This window comes from Hyposmocoma kahamanoa, unplaced genomic scaffold (assembly GCF_003589595.1).
Source record: "Hyposmocoma kahamanoa isolate Upper Pololo Valley unplaced genomic scaffold, ASM358959v1 88, whole genome shotgun sequence".
In the NCBI taxonomy this organism is placed as follows: domain Eukaryota; kingdom Metazoa; phylum Arthropoda; class Insecta; order Lepidoptera; family Cosmopterigidae; genus Hyposmocoma; species Hyposmocoma kahamanoa.
The window spans coordinates 14,975,471-14,993,996 of NW_020654466.1; the positions used below are offsets into that span (position 1 = coordinate 14,975,471).

General features: G+C 35.3%; 2 protein-coding genes across 5 annotated transcripts in view; one reads left to right on the forward strand and one right to left on the reverse strand.

The window, feature by feature from the left end:
• The first annotated feature begins 1,212 nt into the window (after positions 1–1,212).
• Positions 1,213–6,510, forward strand: LOC113235700 (methyltransferase-like protein). Of its 3 annotated transcripts, XM_026471558.1 has the most exons (5): positions 1,246–1,298; positions 1,484–1,595; positions 2,877–3,029; positions 3,100–3,507; positions 6,183–6,510. In XM_026471558.1, exons 3-5 carry the CDS (start codon positions 2,929–2,931, stop codon positions 6,493–6,495), a joined length of 822 nt encoding a protein of 273 aa, XP_026327343.1. In that variant the 5' UTR covers positions 1,246–1,298; positions 1,484–1,595; positions 2,877–2,928; the 3' UTR covers positions 6,496–6,510. The 3 variants fall into 3 exon arrangements, with proteins under 3 accessions (XP_026327342.1, XP_026327343.1, XP_026327344.1); XM_026471557.1 differs by lacking the exon at positions 1,484–1,595 and having other exon boundaries at positions 1,213–1,298; XM_026471559.1 differs by lacking the exon at positions 1,246–1,298 and having other exon boundaries at positions 1,345–1,595.
• A 2,957-nt stretch (positions 6,511–9,467) lies between these two features.
• Positions 9,468–18,526, reverse strand: part of LOC113235769 (probable cytochrome P450 12b2, mitochondrial) — a 22,203-nt gene continuing 13,144 nt past the window's right edge. For both annotated transcript variants that reach the window (XM_026471662.1, XM_026471664.1), the window contains 6 exons: positions 13,059–13,171; positions 12,856–12,972; positions 11,851–12,129; positions 11,363–11,522; positions 10,281–10,493; positions 9,468–9,860 (listed from right to left, as the gene is read on the reverse strand). In XM_026471662.1, the coding sequence (XP_026327447.1) occupies positions 9,534–9,860; positions 10,281–10,493; positions 11,363–11,522; positions 11,851–12,129; positions 12,856–12,972; positions 13,059–13,171 (1,209 nt within the window). In that variant the 3' untranslated portion in view covers positions 9,468–9,533. The remainder of the gene's footprint in view (positions 9,861–10,280; positions 10,494–11,362; positions 11,523–11,850; positions 12,130–12,855; positions 12,973–13,058; positions 13,172–18,526) is intronic.

Here is an 18,526-nt window from a genome sequence, read left to right on the forward strand (position 1 = left end):
ACGTAGTATTAATTGTACTTACTAAATAAAATATAAAAATTACTTTAAGAGGTACGCCTTTAACCTACATTTTAGTACATATTTACATAACGTAAACCAATAAACCTAAATAAATAAACGTAATACCAATAAACCTAATGATGGAATAGCATTGTCATGTAATCTAGTTACATTTAAAGTTCTGTTAAAATTTGACTCTTCAAAATGAAGCGAACAAATGAAGATGGTCTTTGATCCAACGTTTATATTCGGCAGTCCTATGATTTCCAACCATTCTTTCTTCCTTTTTTCATTTGTAGGAAAACTTGAAATAATAATAATAAAACAATAAAAACCTCATAGTGAATTGTTTTAATAACAGAATATCGATAATATGTATGCTTACAAGATCAACACTATCTCAAAATAATCGTTAACAACAATCATCAAAATATACAAACAAACAGGCAATCTAAAGTAACAAAAGCAAAATTTGGCAAGATTTATAAATAAACTACTTAAATAAGTCTAATTACATAAAATATTCGGGCTATTGTGTGATTTATAGACAAAAAAATAACACATGCCTGTGCAATGTAACATTCGATTGATTTGCAGTTTTTCTAAAGCCGCATCCTTTAATGCTGCAGCGTCGCATTTTTATTAATACCTAATTATTCTCACTGTCAATATTTTTGTCCAATTTAATTATAATACATGTGAATAATTCAATAATACATTTGGAAAAACATTTGTTTTGACATTTGATGTACTTCCCTTTGACAACGGTATCATGTACCTCATGTACTTGAAATGGCCACGGTTGGCATTTAAAATGACGTTACGAATTTTCGATTCCCGTGTTTGACACAGACCAATGTAATGCTATCTCTTTTGGCTTAAGACGGCACGTAATAGTTAAACAAAGACAATAATATGTTTATGTTTTCGACGACGAAATGCATCATATACATATAACGTCTGATTTATATATGTCAACGTAACATGTCCTTTAGTTTCCATAGTCTAAGTCTGGGGTAGATAAAAGTGCCAGAAGTAGAAAACGTAACGTTATGTCAAAGTGACAGTGACATCTTGGTCTTGACAATACAATTTTTTAGGTTGTGTTATGGTTATGTTGTTCTTTTTTATTGGTTTGTGAAATACGGTTAAAGGTTTATAAAACTATATATTTGTAAACGTTTCTATATTTTAAACTAAGTGTAAATATAAATGGAAGAATCTAGTAAAGATAAACGACCACGGTTCGGTAACCGATACTTGGAAAATGCTGACGAAGTCTTCAAGCATAATGCGTGGTACCGTATATACTATTTTCGTTAGATATTGTAAGAAACCCAATCGATTTGAAAGAAATTTAGAAGAATTAGAGAAAACGAGATACAGAAAAAAGCCACCGGGAGGTTCTCGATATTTAACGGATGAGAACAATGTTTTTCTTTTCAATGCATGGTACTGAACTTTTCAAGATTCTGTAACGCAGGGTTTCTTAACCTGTGTGCCACAAGGGGTCCATGTAATGAACGCCGGGAGTCCGTGGCGAGCCTACCGAACATAATGGAACAGCAACCGTCACACTAACTATTCACATGTAGTTAAGTAAAATTTAATCGCAAACAATAATTATAAGCTAGGAAAAGTTGAGCCTAGTTTTTTTATGTTTTCGGAAAGGGCCCGTGGGCACTTTTACACTTTGCGAAGTGTCCATGACTAGAAAAAGGTTAAAAAACCCTGCCTTAGCATATAAATAAAGTGCATTGTAAAGTGCAAGGTTAAACTGAGACACTGATTTTTGGTATGGCAATCATTTCTTTTTACTAAACATTGAGATGAGTCTTCTTCCCTCCTTCTGTACTGTCCTTATCCCATGCTAGGTGGGGTTTGCACAACATGTATTTTTCTTCCATTCTCCCCTGTCAGCTGTCATTTTTATATTCACACCTTTCTTATCCATGTCATCTTACACACAATCCATCCATCTTTTCTTTGGCCTTCCTATCCCCTTATATCCCTCCACATTCATACCTAGTACTCTTCTTGTCACATGACATTCTTCCCTCCGCATGGCATGTCTATTATACCACGCTAACCTATTACTCCTCTTCTTATCCATCATTGGCGCTACTTTCAAACTTCCCCTGATGTACTCATTCCTTATCTTATCTTTTCTTGTCACTCCACACATCCATCTAAATATTGAGATGATTATTGATTCTAAATGGTGTATATTTGTTCTTCAAACCTGTGAATAATTAACAATACATAGTCGCACGGATGTAAAAGTGTCTTTTCCAACCACGACATATGCAAAATCCTTGTGTAAAATGATGGAGCCATTACAAAGAAATGGAATTGGAAACCTGTAAAAGGCCTACAATATTAGTTCATTCAAATAAACAAATATAAGTACATGATTTAGATCCAAAAATATAGTTTAATCTCTATTTAGGTGATTCTTATTCTTTCTTGGATCACTCAGAAGGCTTCAGGGCCCAACCTGGCCACCCCTTACTGCGCCTATCATATTACTATTATAGTTTTATATACTGACAACACAAACACATATTGTGTTCTTAGGTATTTGCATTGGCAATAAAAAAATTTTTTTGATGTTGGATGGAGTTCGAGAGTAGACCTCCAGGTTTGGATAATCAGATTTCAATAATCAATTATACTATAACTTGCTTGCTTTTATGGTACCTACTTTGTTTATCTGTGTACAAATCTTTTTTTGAATAAAGAAATGATTAATAGTATTAAATAACTAATTCATCTCAAAAACGAATACTTATTAACTCAACTATCTCAGGGACCAAAAGTAACTTATCAACTTTTACTGATGCCTGCTGTATTAATGTATAAAAAACATATTTCAGGGATAATGTACAGTGGGATGACCAGCAGGAAAAAATCGCAAGAGAAAAGGTGATGCAGAATTCCGAAGTAATATTTTCTGAGGAATGTTTAAAAGACTTGGAAGACAATGCGGACAAACACTGGGATGCGTTTTATAATATTCATCAGAACAGGTGAGAAATGTATTTTTTTTTTATAAAATTTTAGATTCATATTTGCAATCGAAGTTATTTAATGTTCCAGGTTCTTTAAAGACCGTCATTGGCTCTTTACTGAATTTCCTGAACTGGCTCCAGACAACACATCAGCACCAGTGAGAGTATATCCAGACAACAAAAGTACACCTCCTGAAAATGAGCTAATAGTAACACAAAATAATACTAAACGCTACATATTTGAAATAGGATGTGGTGTTGGCAACACTATATTCCCCATCCTACAGTATAGTACAGATCCAAACCTATTTCTCTATGGATGTGACTTCTCATCAAAAGCTATTGAGATCATGAAACAGAATGAGCTGTATGACACAAATAGGTGTAATGTTTTTGTATTAGATGCAACAGCTACTGAATGGAATGTTCCATTTGCTGAAAATTCTGTAGATATCATAGTATTGATATTTGTGCTATCTGCTATTGATCCTACCAAGTACGTGTACACTTTTACCATAGTATATAAGACAAATTGTTTAATACGGACGCACTCATGAAACAGTAGACATATTGATTATTGTGCTTCTGGTTGTTTGAACATAAGTGCCTCTAATTCATAATTGTTCAGCATTTAATTTCTATTTCATAATCTTACTCCCATCACTGAGATATCAATCCGCAATTTATATCAGCTTATAAAAATATCAATATGTACTGCATTTGACGACGATTATTCCAATACAGCACGATAATACCGTAATGAACACCTTAATTTTTTCAAATTATGTTTGCAACCTGTAGTCATTAAAATTTTAATATGACAACCCTACGCTCCGAGCGACGTGTAGGCATTGACGCGCCGAACAGACGTGAGTTGCTAACTACTACTTATTTTATTATATACTATACTATACCTATGATTGGCCACGGGAATTTTTGTAATGTTCGAGTTCTTATGAAACCTGCCTAAAAAACCCTGCCACATTGAAATCGGCAGCGGGGCGATCGCGATCCGGGGCCGAACGCTATGACAAACGGGCCGGGCGCGTGGCGAACGCGGGACGGGTCCGGGCGCGGGAATTGTATTCCATTGTGGTCTATGCAACCGTCCATACAGAGCGGCAACGGCGCACAGTGTGCCCAAATTGATAATTCTTGGACATACGAATAAGTTGTGGAGTATCTATATATGGAGTAATAGTATAGAAATATACATTTCATTTTTTATCTCTTAATGTAGAAAAATGTAATGTGTGTAAAGAAAAAATAGTCCATCTGCAGGTACTTGCGGCTTTACGAGTAAAAAGGTGTCAAAATTTTAGATTTGTTATTTATTTTTTAACACAATATACTAGTTTCTACTTAACTTTCGTGTTATTGTTATAACACTCTCTAAATTACACTAAAATGAATTTTTCTTTAGTCGAAGCTAACGTATTTTGTTAAAAAAGCACACAAAAGAGTTAGCAATTTTGCCGCACCTTTACTTATAAAGCCGCGGGTACATGCAGACGGATTATTTTTTTCTATATCGAAAATGATTGGAACTATACTGTAAGTAATCCACGCACATTGCATTTCGTATATCTTGAGGTAAAAAATAAAATGTATGTTTCTCCATACAAAGAATAATTTTTTTTTTCTCTGAAGCTATCAACTTTTCAACAAATTATGCAAGAATAAAAGTTATTAGGAATGTTATTATCTATCAAATAAAATAAAGTTAGCTCGGTACTCCACAAGTTATTCCTATGTCCAAGAAATATCAATTTGGGCCCACTGTGCGGCGGGGCCCGGTCCGTGAGCGGGAGCAGGCTTGGACGTTGTATTTTTTTTACAACTCTTGAGTGTGTTTATATTAGGTTTCAATATGAATTCGACCGAAATTTCTTATATGTTGCTTTCGTAACAAATAAAAGCAGAAAATTTTCTTGATCTTTATCCAACAGCGATGTGGTGCTTTCTTTAAAGTCTCTATAGAAAATGAAACATGGTTGCTTTTGGTGTTACACTGGCCGCTTTCGCGCCGCTATTCCGCCGCGAACTACGTTTGAATCTGCTGTGTACTACCCAGATTTCCATTTCATTTCATTTATTTTACACTTCACATGGTGTTACAAATAAAACTTACAATTAAATTTGGTACATGCATGTGATACCCTGTTAGGGCGTAGCAAAAACTTTAACACAGTTTGCTAATAAAGTTAATTGCTTATATTGTTGTTTTTGCAATTACAGTTACACATTACTTTTACATTACATTTATGTCTTAAAATAAATTATAATTTGCTCATTAACTAGGTACATACATAAATTTACATTTCAAAATTGTTATAATTTTTAAAAACATTAGAATTGAAAATGTCAACAAGTTAAATACAGAATTTAAAATACAAATTAGAATATCACAAAACTATCAATGTCAAAATAAAAAAATCTCTATGTTGCAAATATAATGTGTTCAAAATCTATCACCCAAGTATTCGTTAACTGTGTAGTATGCCTTCTTAACTAGTAGCTCTTTCAGTTTGCTATTAAAATCTACAGCTTTAACAGTGTCTATTAATTGGTCTGGTAATTTATTATATACCTTTACGGCCATTGCTAATGCACTTGATGAGTGCAGTTTGAGTCTGGAAGTAGGTATTACTAATTTATTTTTATTTCGTAAAGCATATTTCGGGTTGTTATCTATTCTCTTACTAAAAAGATCTGGATGATTCCTAACAAATTTACAAATTTCCAAGATGTATATACAAGGCAAGGTGAGTATTTTATGTTTTTTAAAGTGAGGCTTGCAGGAGTCTTGACTCTTAATGTTAACTAATATTCTTATTACTTTTTTCTGCACAGTAAGTAGGCTGGGAGCATTTGTACTGTTTCCCCACATTATAATACCATAGCTGAGCTACGCATATGCATAAGCATAATACGTTACTAGAGCCGTTTCAAAGTCAGTGGTCTTCTTTATTTGAAGAAAAGCATAAATGAATTTTGATAGTCTTGATTTAATTTTTTGTACGTGCGGTTTCCAATTCGATTCGTCTCTGGAAAGCTTTTCCCGCTGTACCGCCTCTGTGTGGCCTGAACTTTACTATCTGATGATAAAAATAGATTAAAGACTACATTAAGCACACACAGTATTCTCTAAAGTTTTTTACTTTATTCTAGAATGCCGGTAGTCATCAACAACATCTACAAACACCTAAAACCTGGAGGTCTGGTTGTATTCCGTGACTATGGGAAATATGATTTGGCTCAACTGAGATTCAAGAAGGGTCGCTGCATTTCTGATAACTTCTATGCAAGAGGGGATAACACTATGGTTTACTTTTTTACTCAGGAAGAAATCGCGACACTTTTTAAAGATGCAGGTTTTAATGAAGAACAGAATTTAATTGATAGAAGATTGCAAGTGAATCGAGGAAAGATGTTGACCATGTATAGAGTTTGGATACAAGGGAAATACAGAAAACCTTTATAACAACTATTTATTAGAATAAAGATTTATGTCTATTAAGGTATGTAGCTTATTTTTAAAAATCAGCACTTACCAATATTATGTTTATGTCTTTAATGGGAACTTTACGCCCGCCTCCCGTTTGACTCGTAACGGTAAACTTCAATTGAAGCGCTTCCACCGCTAACGAGTGAGCGAAGCAGACTCGGCGGCTTAAGATGGCTCCGCTATGTCATTGAGTCGCGTGGTAGTTTTGAACTGACAGTAAGGGCGCGTTAACTCGACACGAATTAACTATTATGTAATATAACTGTTATGGCAAAATACGCTCTATTTTTTTTTATTGCATTCAGGTAACAAAGACCCATAAATACGTACCTTATAGACTAACACGCAAAATAATACTATAAAAACACTACTGACTAATTATTATTTACACGTATTGTCTGCGACGTGTGACGCAACGTGGGTGTCCGATAGCCGGCCTCGGAAACGTCGATACATGACCCCCTTCGGCCAAAACTCATCTTTCATGAAGGTCGACAGATGTTGAGTTGATACTCTCATCACAAATGAATTAAAATTTACATAGTGGCGGGACACCAACTGCTCGACCCTCAGAGTAGCATTGGCTTTCACCCGTATATACTCCACAATATCGGCAGACTTTGTGGAGTAATAAAGCCGTGACACGTATAACAACGTCGTCGCTATCGCTGGACGCAGTAAATGTTTAGGGCCAGACGGGGCGGTGCTACTACGGTTACGGCTGGTGTACTTCTTCCTTTCCACCTTTTTGAAACCGTCCTCGTCGCACTGTTCAACTCTTCTCGGTGGTACTGATGATACATCTCCAGAGATGACCATCCGTTTCATTTTCTTCCCCTTTGTTGGTAACTGCTTGGGTTGTGGTTGTGGAGCACTGGATCGGTTAGCAGCGGCAACAGCAGCGTGGTCACGTTGAGGGGTCAACATGCTTACGCGTGACCTCTCCGCCGGGGCGGGGAGCGGGGAAACGCACGTGGTGACAGTGGTCGGTGACGTATGGGCCGACTCAAAATGCCGGTAGATGCGTTTTGCGCCCCGCGACAAGTATTTACGTTACAGGCCACGGGTGACCTACTTACCGAAGCCACACTATTCAGTAACGCAACTTGGGCATGCAACTCACTGATGGTATTGTCCGAGACCTCCAATTGAATAACAGTGGACTTCAGCAAGGCTCGCGTTTAGGGACGTGATGTCCTTCAGCAGCCTGGTGACGGCGACGTGGTCGAACGTGACAGGGGGCAGCTTGTGCAGTTCCTTCGCCACGAAAGCAGGCACGTTTTCTGAGTCGGTCTCCTTTAACAACGTGATGATGTCCTGGAGACTCTTCGCTCCTCCATCCCTCCGGCGAAGTGGCATCTTCTCAGCCTTGCTAAGCATGCGGAAAAGCAGCGCCTTGCCACTGCAAATCTCCTCTTCCTTGAAATTTGATTTTCAGAGCTGCACGATGCTGATCTCGTCCATAGTGTCGACGGCGTCTTGGATGAACGCAGTTCATTGGCTATGAGTCGCTGGGAACCCATAGTCATTTACGCGCAGCGGCCATTGCCGCGCGGGTCGCGAATTATTATAATTCTTACTGTATAGTGGAGCACGTCCGAATCCGACCGTGCACCGCACCGCACTCTGATTTTAGCTTGAATTTAGCTTTTACGGTTTATGTTCGTGGCTGCTTGTCTTTGGTCTACGCGGCGGCCGAGCGGCGTCCGCGCTGCGTCGGCGCGGCTTCCGCGTGGTTGTATTACTCCAAGGAATTGAAATGTTTAAAAAAATTTAAACATTATTAATTATTGAATTGACATTCAATTATTTTTTATGTGATATTACTCCACTAGTTTGTTATAATTATTAATGCAAAGATCGAGCACTCAGAAAAAAATCCTTCGATCCGGCCGGATCCGAATTTAAATTTAAAACATTTAAATTCGGATCCGGTACGTACGTGTGTACGTACGTGACAGCGTGGTAACCAGGCGGTCGTCCGTGACTGTCAAAACTTACGCGTCTTGTAACTGGGCGCTTTACGTCATCGTGCGCTTGGGTGTAAGCCGCGTGAAATTTGTGCTCGCCACCACGATATATTTACGTTTAACATAGTGATTACAAATATAAGCTAATCTTACTGCTCATTGTTTATAAGAAATACAACAGTCATGTTTTGAGTCATTAGTTTTATGCTTATTTTTATATTCAAGTTTAGGTGAAACACTACCTACAATACTTGTCGGACAGTTCTCTACCTTAGTAGGTGCCGGAAGCGATAGTTGTCTTAAAGAACTACAAACTTAAGCCCAAAAACATTTCGTACCTCTCATGGAATTATAGTATAACGTCGCCTTAGAGTGAAAACCTCGCATATGTTTTCAAATTTTCAAATAGTTCGTTTTTATTGATTTTTGTTGGAAAAACGAAAAAACTTACAAACTGCTTGTTCAAATATATTATTAAAGTAATATAGTATCTGAAAGAGGTATAATTTAACTAATTTAAATGCTAACTACAAACATTGCGTTTACTACATTTTACACCACATATTTTGTTGGTCCTGAATAATTACATAGGATGTATTACTCTAAGACGACGATAAGTGAAAATACATCAAAAATGTTTATTGCTCCATTAGACACAGAAAATTGATGAAATGAATGCTAAGATTTGATTACTACCAATAATTACCTATCGATAATGTTACTAAAGTTGAATATTTGTCATTTTTATTATTACTAGTTTTGAAAATAAATATCTACTCACCTATCAAGTGGTATGTAATTTTCAGGTTACTACCTTAAGTCGAATATTAAATATTACTTCGTGATAATATTCTAGAATACTTAAATATTAAAAATTGCCACCGATATTTAGTAAAGAAAACTAACCTAAAAATTACCCAGTCTTGATGTTATGGCGCGATAAATGCTCTAAGGTTCTGTTTAAGGGTTAAAGATATATAAAAATAATGTTGCCATTTTATAAATATTTGAAAATACCCTTTTTATTTCTAAAACTGAACACAACTACTTAATCGGTTCAAACTTAAAATAATATGGTTTCTTAAAAGTATTCAAGATTCTGGTAACAATTTTTATTGGTGGCCCTTCCCAACTGACTTTGAGTTCACTAATCATTCTTTCTACAAATATTTCAATCTCTAATTCTGCTAAACGTCGTCCGATACAGCTTCTAATACCAAATCCAAATGGTTGCATGACCATAGGATGTGTGTTCCCATAATACAAAGGATCATTTTTATCTGCTAACCATCGTTCCGGTATAAATTCAGATGCTTTAGGATAATACTTATCCAACATTGATAAGTAGTCATTTGCTGCAACAATATCAACCTGCAAAATGATAACACAAATATTTATTAAAAACTTAGAATCCTAAATTGTGTTATAACCAGTAAAGAAGAAGAAGAAAAAGATACAATACATGAAACCAAATACCTACTGTAGTAGTAACTCAAAATTGTAGAATTGAGAAAACACGATTTGAAAGTAAAAAAAATACTGAATGAAATCAATAAATTTATATACTCGTTTATAAATGGACAACTATAAGTGTTAAGTATAAATAAAAATAATAACATTCGCAATAAGATCCATTCAGTATTTTTTAACTTTTATATAATATATGTGATGAGTGATATGTCAACTTGCTACAGTGCTTTGTAGCAAATAGTCTTAAATTCTAAATTTGAGATACGTTACCACTAAAGCTATTGATGGTTTTGTTGTTAACAGTGCATAAGTATAGCTTACCCCTTTAGGAATTACATATCCACCCACAAAGTGTTCTCTCGTAGTCCTTCTTAAATTACCAGATACAACAGTATTCATTCTTAAGCTTTCTTTGAGACAAGCTTTCAGGTATCTTCTGTTTGTGTTATGCGACTGGATTTCTTCTCGCAACTTGTCCTGCACTTTTGGATTTAGAGCCAATCTGTAAAGGAGTGCAGTTGTTGCAAAGGCTACCTGCAAAATTTAATATCTTATTTGTTTGTAAATTGCACGTATTTAAGCAAAAAAGATTCAATCCACAAAATTATCAAAAAATGTGTTATATGTATTAAATGGTTCCTAAAGTCTATAATCTCTTAGATCAGCAAAAAAATCCAACTTATAATCATAAATAAATATCTCTGGAGTTACATGACATTAAAAGTTTTGAAAATAAAACAACAGTGAGAAACACTTTTCAACTTCAAATTGCCATATCTCGAAAGTGACTGGATGTGCATTGGAGCCTTTTCGTTTAAATACATTTCGATACCTCCAATGAAAACTACGCCAACTTAATTTTTGGACCTATTCTGTTTTTATTGTTTTTTGTTTCTTTATATGTTTTCACAAAACTTGTTTTTATTGCTTTATTTTTAATTTTGTTTTTGTTTCTTGTTTTTTCACAAAGAGTTGGATCGGCGGTGTACAATTTCTCACTAAACTGTGGATACTGGAACTACGTGTTACACAGGGGATTTCCTACTTTGAGATCAATGTTTTTGATTCGCGCTCACCACGCGCGGCCGTCGCGTTGAGCGCGATGAAATTCGTATCGAATAAATACGAATAAATATTAGAGGTGATATACTTTCTTTAAATTTAAATGGGTCCAATACTGAGGTACCCTCCTTCAAATAAAAGAAAGAATCGCATAACATACATACAAAAAAATACAGTGGAATTTAGTACCATACCCTTTTTTGAAGTCGGTTAAAAATAATTAAAGAACCCCAACTTTCATTTTTTTGAAAAAACAAAGACACGCGATGACTGAAAAAATAGTTTCATATCATATCTAACGTGTAACAATCGCCCGAACTTAAGTGTAAGAATCGAGTTACCGTATCGATCCCAGCCATGAGCATTTCATTGGCCATCACAACGGCCACTTTCTCATCAATAGCTAGCAGTTTCTCAATCACGCTTTTATCCTCCTCTGGAATATCATGACCTCTTTCTTTGATACGTTGCTTTGCTTGCGCAATAAACATTGCACTTATACTGTAAAAAGACCAAGTATAATAATACCGCGCCACCTTGCAAGACTTATGTCTTACAAGTCACCTTTATGAAAACTAGAAAAATGGGACTCAGGATAACTTATATCGATCAGATAAAAGGGTACAAGAAGTGAAAATAAACTGTACAGGCATTGAGCTATGGGTACCTAAAGGAGACAAATATGAGAAACACTGACAAGGTAGTTGGTCGAAAAAATTATTATAAGCTAACGAACTTCTTTGTTAACTTGTCAAACATATTAGTTAATAATAATATTTTTAAACTATTCTTTTTACATACTTCAACTCTGATTTTAAAAATTACTTACTCCCATTGTGTATCAAATAATTTCATCACTCTATTAAACATACGAGTATTGTATTTTTGCAAAAAATTTGGCATCAATTCATATTTAAAACTTAAGTCCACACTATCGGTAACGCATTTTATTAACTGTGCTGCCGGATGATCCCCTGGCAAATTATCTTTCAAGCAACCAAGTCTCGTCCCGAGACATACCAAGGCAATGGATTCTAAAGAAAATTTTGTCATCTCAGAGTCGAAATTGTTTTGCAGATAATTATTGACGTCTTTTAATTTTATTATTCTGAAAATAACATGTGATTACTTAATTATTAATTCACTTATGCCCAGCGTCCATTGACGGTACGGCATCGCAAAGGATCCTTCGGCATTTCTACATGCAAGTGCACACTGACAGCAATTATGCTGCGTATTGCCGAAGCATACCATTGCGACTTCGTGCTCGCGTCTAGTCTCTCTTCAAATCAGTCGTAAAGTTGCAATAAGGATTATTACCAGTTGTATGTTTGAAAAATGGTTGCTTTGCTGAAAAAGAAGAATACTATATTCCGAGAAGAATATTTTGAGTGAATAACTTTCAGTTGCATGCCGAAGCATACCGAAGGCTGCCGAGGCATTCCGAAAGCCGTTAGCTCTTACCACAGCTTTCTTTTTGTAGTTACAACCATTATAATTGAAATTTCAACGGAAATTTTAAAGGAATTTTTAGCACAATAGCAAATTGCTATTATCCTATTGCTATTAGCAATAGGTACACCTATTAAGGTATATTGCTATTCGTCACCTAAAAATTCCTTGCCGTGCCGTTGCTTCAGTGGGCGACGGGCCTTAAGGAGTTTAATGATTCTGTCGAGCTAAAAAAATATTGCTTGCAACTCCGTAGTGTACGATTTACAACGGCATAACCCAATAAACAGCTGAGATCAAATATAGATTCTTTAGTTTGTAACGCCTATCATTTAGCTGTAATTTCTTAATATAGGTACTTGGAGAGGAACATCTCTATTACTTTGCCACCATTTCTCGTGCAATTTCATCCAGTCCTGGCGCATATAATTTGACAAGTTTAGGCTTTAACAAAGCTGGATTCACTTTTGTGCGAAAATCACGCCATTCTGGGCCTTGTCTGCAATAGAACAATTGGTACAATGAAACTACAACTGGAGATGATTTGTTATTCTATAGGTGCCTAATTTCAACACTTATACGTACGCAGAAAGTAATCCGTAGACACCCTCAAATGTCTCTTTTCGTAATACTTCTCTGTAATGGGTAATAGTTCCAAGTCCATACCGCAACGGCATTATCTCTTCAGCTCTGAATATCTGAATTAGAAAAGTTAATTTCAGGTTAACACATAAAAACACTTTTAGTCATAAGCACACAAACAAGAGACAACTTAGTTTTAAACCCACGTTCGTAGAATTTTCTTGTTACTCGTTTATGTAGTAGGTAGAGCTTATCTTTTTGAGTCAGTTTAGTAGTGCGGCTTTTAGAAGTCTCTGTCCAACGCGAGTAGGATGTAGAAAAGATGTAAGGGATTCTGGGCTGTTATTTAAATTAAACTTTACCATGTTGGCATACTGTTGAAAATTCAATACTTTTTTTGCAAGTTACGACATTTTGTTTATTTTTTTTTCTTTTCTGGTTTCGACTTTATGTTGAGAATATACTCAATGTGCTGCTATCTAGCGGTAAATAGATGAAAGCCGAGTAACGATCACGTCTAGAAGTAACATGGAAGGTTTGAAATGTTTATATATTTCTCACACATTATTTTTTACTCACTGCACACAATATTTATTACATCTTCATGTACATATGTATAATATCTATTAATAAAGTAATTAAATTAGTTTACACTTATGCTGTTTAATTGACCACCATGATACTCAATTATTTTTAATCTATACGCATATCATAAACTCTATAATGTGTTCAAAAACTGCAAATTGCGACCCGCTTAGGCTCAACTCACACTGGCGCAGAGTCAAAGCGTCGCGCTGCGTCCTGTTTTTCAACTCCACCGCCAGGCGATGCGCGACGACGACGCTCGCATTAGTGCGCCGGGATCACAGATTGGTCGGCGTCTGACGCCTCACGTTGCCCAAGTTACGCGCGAGACGCGCGTAGCCGCTCGCATGCTACCAAGCGTCGACGCTTCTATTTCCGATTTCCATAACATAACCCACACAGCCCACAGCGCGAAGGCGGTGATTGGAACATTATTTTTTAATTTTAGATGTTTTTATGAAATTTCGTAAGCTTGTATAATTAATTATAGCGAAAGGTAAAAGTAATTAATGAGATATTTTTTTCTTGTTTCTTAAAGGACAGACAGACAGGGTTAATTGTGAATTTGTTTTTTAGGGTAATAGGTGAAAAACCCCTCCAAAGGAATTGCATAAGGTTTTTCCAAAAAAAAGAGAACTTACTAAACCAAAATTAAGCCACATTTAGGACCTTGTTTGCCTGTGAAAACACAAATATTATACATGTAAATGTAACACCTACCGGAATTTTCACGCCTACATCAGTGGAACTCAAGAGCCTTGTATCTACTGAGATTGTTTGTAAAGGCAGAAAATGTTTAACAAAGGTTATTTTAATATTTGATTTTTGTGTTTTCGCTATCACGATATGGATATTTGTTATGTGAAACTACTCCACTAGTTTGTGATTATTATTGATATAAATACCGAATAAACACAAAGAAAAATTCCTTCGATCCGGCTGGAACCAGCGTCTATTTCGCCAGCCCGGAACTATTATTATATAATACGTTCAGACCGACGACGTGTACCACCGGTGGAGCATGGACTGCAGGTCCATTAGGCGTTGTGTACCACCGGTAGTGTGCCACTTGACTTCCCACGTCGTCTTGAGAGAAAGCTCTAAATTTAATGTTCCCGCTTTGCGCAGCAGTCAAATTTTCATAGTGTAGGTGTAGCTTAAGAGTTTTTGATATTGAGTAAGACAGCAAAAAGTCAAGGTTAAAAAAGTATTTATTTGAAAAAAGAACTAGAAATGTACTTAATAGAAATAAATATAGCAAATTTTTTCAGATGAATTGTATTAAAACAGTCAGAACTGGCAAAAAATACTTGAGATAAGAGGTTAAATTAGAAAGTGATAAAGCATAATTTTTTGTATTCGTATTATATACAGGGTGTAACAGCAAGGTGTAGTCATATTTGAAGGTCGGATTCAGTTAATGGTATGAAACTATTTAGCAAAGTTGTTTTAGTACAAACTACGTTATTTATGGAAATTTCGCCATGAACAGTTTCGATCAGCTGATGTCATTTAACGAAAATAAATAGTCACATCACATCTCTATTGAGCAGGGATGTTACGAATATTCGCATCCGCATCCGTAAATGCGGATTATTCGCATTAATTCAGACATCTGCATCCGCATTTACATCCGCATCAATCAATGCGGAGTTTTTACGAATGCACACGAACAAGTTATAACATGTAAAGAAAGTGGGCGGAGCCAGAGTGGCACGTGCCTTGCGTTTGTTTTGACAATTGCTAACTTCATTCGGTAACTGACGAATAGGAAGGCGCAAATTGCTACAAGATTCGACAGGTTTTGTTTGTTGTGTTTTTTCTAGAGTCCGACCGAAACTTCCGTGCGACAGTTCGAAACTTCCGTCCGAAAGTTCGGTCGGACTTTATTTTTTTCTCATTGTCAATAAATTAAAGTGAGTGTTTACTGTGTAGAACTTAAAGAATATTTTGATATAAATATTAAAGTAAAATGGCGCCACCATTAAAAAGCAATATCTGGACTTATTTCACAATAGACAAAAATGATCCGGAAAAGTCGGAGTGTAAAATATGTAATAAAAGTTACTCGCGGAAGGGACGCACTACTACTTCATTGAAAAAATCATCTGAAATCAATACACCCGGAAGAGTTTTGTTTATTTCAAAGTGCGAATAAAGAAAAGGAATTGAAGAAAAAAAATGATGAAGCAGGTATGTACCGAAAATCACGGAATATAAGATGTTTTACAAACTTAGTGACGGTTAGATAAACTCATTTAATTTCTTTAATAATTTGCTGTTTTCAATTTAAATCATGATAATTATACTTGGTGCTATTTTATATTACTTACTTTATTATATTATACTGTGACTAAAATATATTGTTGTTATTTATTATACTATACACATGATTTTTATGTTACTTTTTATATTCAATTTAAAATAAAAAAATAGTTCTAGGTATTAGTGAAAATATTCACTTTTTAGGCTTTTTTAGCACTAACCAGAATCCAAAGTTAGTTTCAATTTTGTATGTATTTTTTACAGGTACAATTGTGACTCCGTTGCCGTTGCAACAAGCTAAGAAACAGCTTTCGTTAGAAGATGTACTACAAAAAGAAAAGAAGTGGGATACTAACAATCCTAATTCAAAAAAGCTTGACAAACTCATTGCCGAAATGATAGCGCTTCAAAATTTACCATTTAACTTTGTGGAGGGACTTGGATTTCGTCGTCTCATTCATGAGTTAGCACCGAAATATAATTTTAGAGGACGTAATTTTTTTACTGATTTCATATGCCATGAGCTATATATAAAACTCGCTGGAAAAGTTAAAGAACTAATTGAAGAATATCATTACATGTCCTTCACTTCTGATATTTGGACAGATCCCAGCTCAGGTGTTTCTTTACTTAGCCTAACTTGTCATGGAGTATCAGAAAACTTTGAACGATCGTCAATTGTGTTAAAATGCGAAACTTTTGATGACCGTCATACTGGTGATATCATTGCAGAAAAATTTAACACAATGCTTGCTGAATGGAATATTTCAAATGAAAAAGTGCATTGCATAATACGAGATGAAGGCTCTAACATGAAAAGAGGAATGCGATTAGCATTGCTAAATGATTTAGATTGTACTGTTCACAAGTTGCAAATTGTTATTCGGCATGGTTTACGATCGCAGGAAAGCATAGAAGACGTCAAACAAAAATGTAAGAAAATTAGTACTCATTTCAACCATTCAGTCATTGCTCAAAAGCAACTTGAAAAAATTCAGGACAGACTTAATCAACCGCATCTTAAAATATTCCAGGATTGTGTGACGCGCTGGAACAGCACGTTCTACATGTTTGAGCGTATTCTGAAGATAAAAGATGCATTAAGTCTTTATGCCAATGACAATAACATTGAATCCATTTTGCCTGAAGAGTGGAAAATAATAGAATGCTGTATTGAAGTACTGAAACCGTTTGAGGAAGCTACTCGTGAAATGAGTAGCTCTCAGGCATTCATATCATCTGTGATTCCTATGATACAAATGCTTTTGAAAAAACTTGACGACTATTTAACAAAACCACGAGAAAGTGATGCTATTCAGTTGGCAGTCTCTAACCTAAAATCACAATTTTCAGCGAAATTTTCTTCTTTGGAAGATAACAACTTTTATGCCATTTCCACATATTTAGATCCTCGTTACAAGCATAAATTTTTCAAACCAGTCACCGAAGAAAAAATAAAAGATGAAATAATAAAGATGATTAATGACCCTGCCGTTACTGATTCTCCTATGTCGCCAGCGAAAAAAACAAAAAGAATGAGAATGGAAGATTCTCTCGATCCTGAACCAGGAACGTCCAGCACGGGTCAGAAGACTTGCTTAAGAAGCGATCTTGCCATGATGTTAGATTCATCGAGCGAAGACGAAGGTGAAGGAGATCCGGACAACAGTAGCCCCGATATTCTTCTCCGCAAAGAATTAGTTATTTATCGTAACAAAAAAAGACTGGATTTAGAGGGAAATCCACTTAATTGGTGGAAAGTCAACGGTTGTGAATTTAAAATTCTCTCCAAATTAGCATGCAGATATTTATCACCTCCACCAGCCAGTGTTCCCAGCGAGCAACTATTTAGTGGAGCTGGATTAATATATAATCCACTAAGAAACAGGCTGGAAGCTGAAAAGGCTGCAATATTGCTATTTATTAAATATAATTCACCAATCTTTAACTTTAATTATTAAACAAAAAAATATGATTATGAAACTTCAAGGCTTGAAGTTTCATAATCATATTTTTTTGTTTAATAATTAAAGTTAAAGATTGGTGAATTATATTGTATAGTTGTTGTTGTTTGTTGCTTGAAGTTCAAGCTAAAGTTTTGTTTTGTCACAAGTTATTTTGTTCTAAAAATATGATTTAATAAATTAAAAGTTATAATTAAATTGATTTTCAATTAATTATGCCAAAAAATAAATATATAATTATCCTTTTAAAATCCCACAATCCGCATCTGCATCCGCATCAAATCCGCATCCGCATCAGATCCGCATCCGCGGATGTGAACTTCTAATAATCCGCATCCGCATCTGCATCCGCGGATGTCAAAATTTTTGCATCCGTAACATCCCTACTATTGAGTATCATAATACAACCAAATTACGTAACTTGAAAAAATTGTGAAATTCAGGCATGTTATTGTAAATGATAAAGTACTTAATGCCATATTCTTATTACTATGTTATAATTTACTAAATTTATTATTATTTTATTCATGTAATATGCGTGTGAACATTTAATGAAAAATAAATATTATCGATTACTTTGCCAAAATACACTAGTTCATAATAAAACTATTGTAACATGATGTCCCCGCTCACCCTCTACTCACGCGACGTCGGACC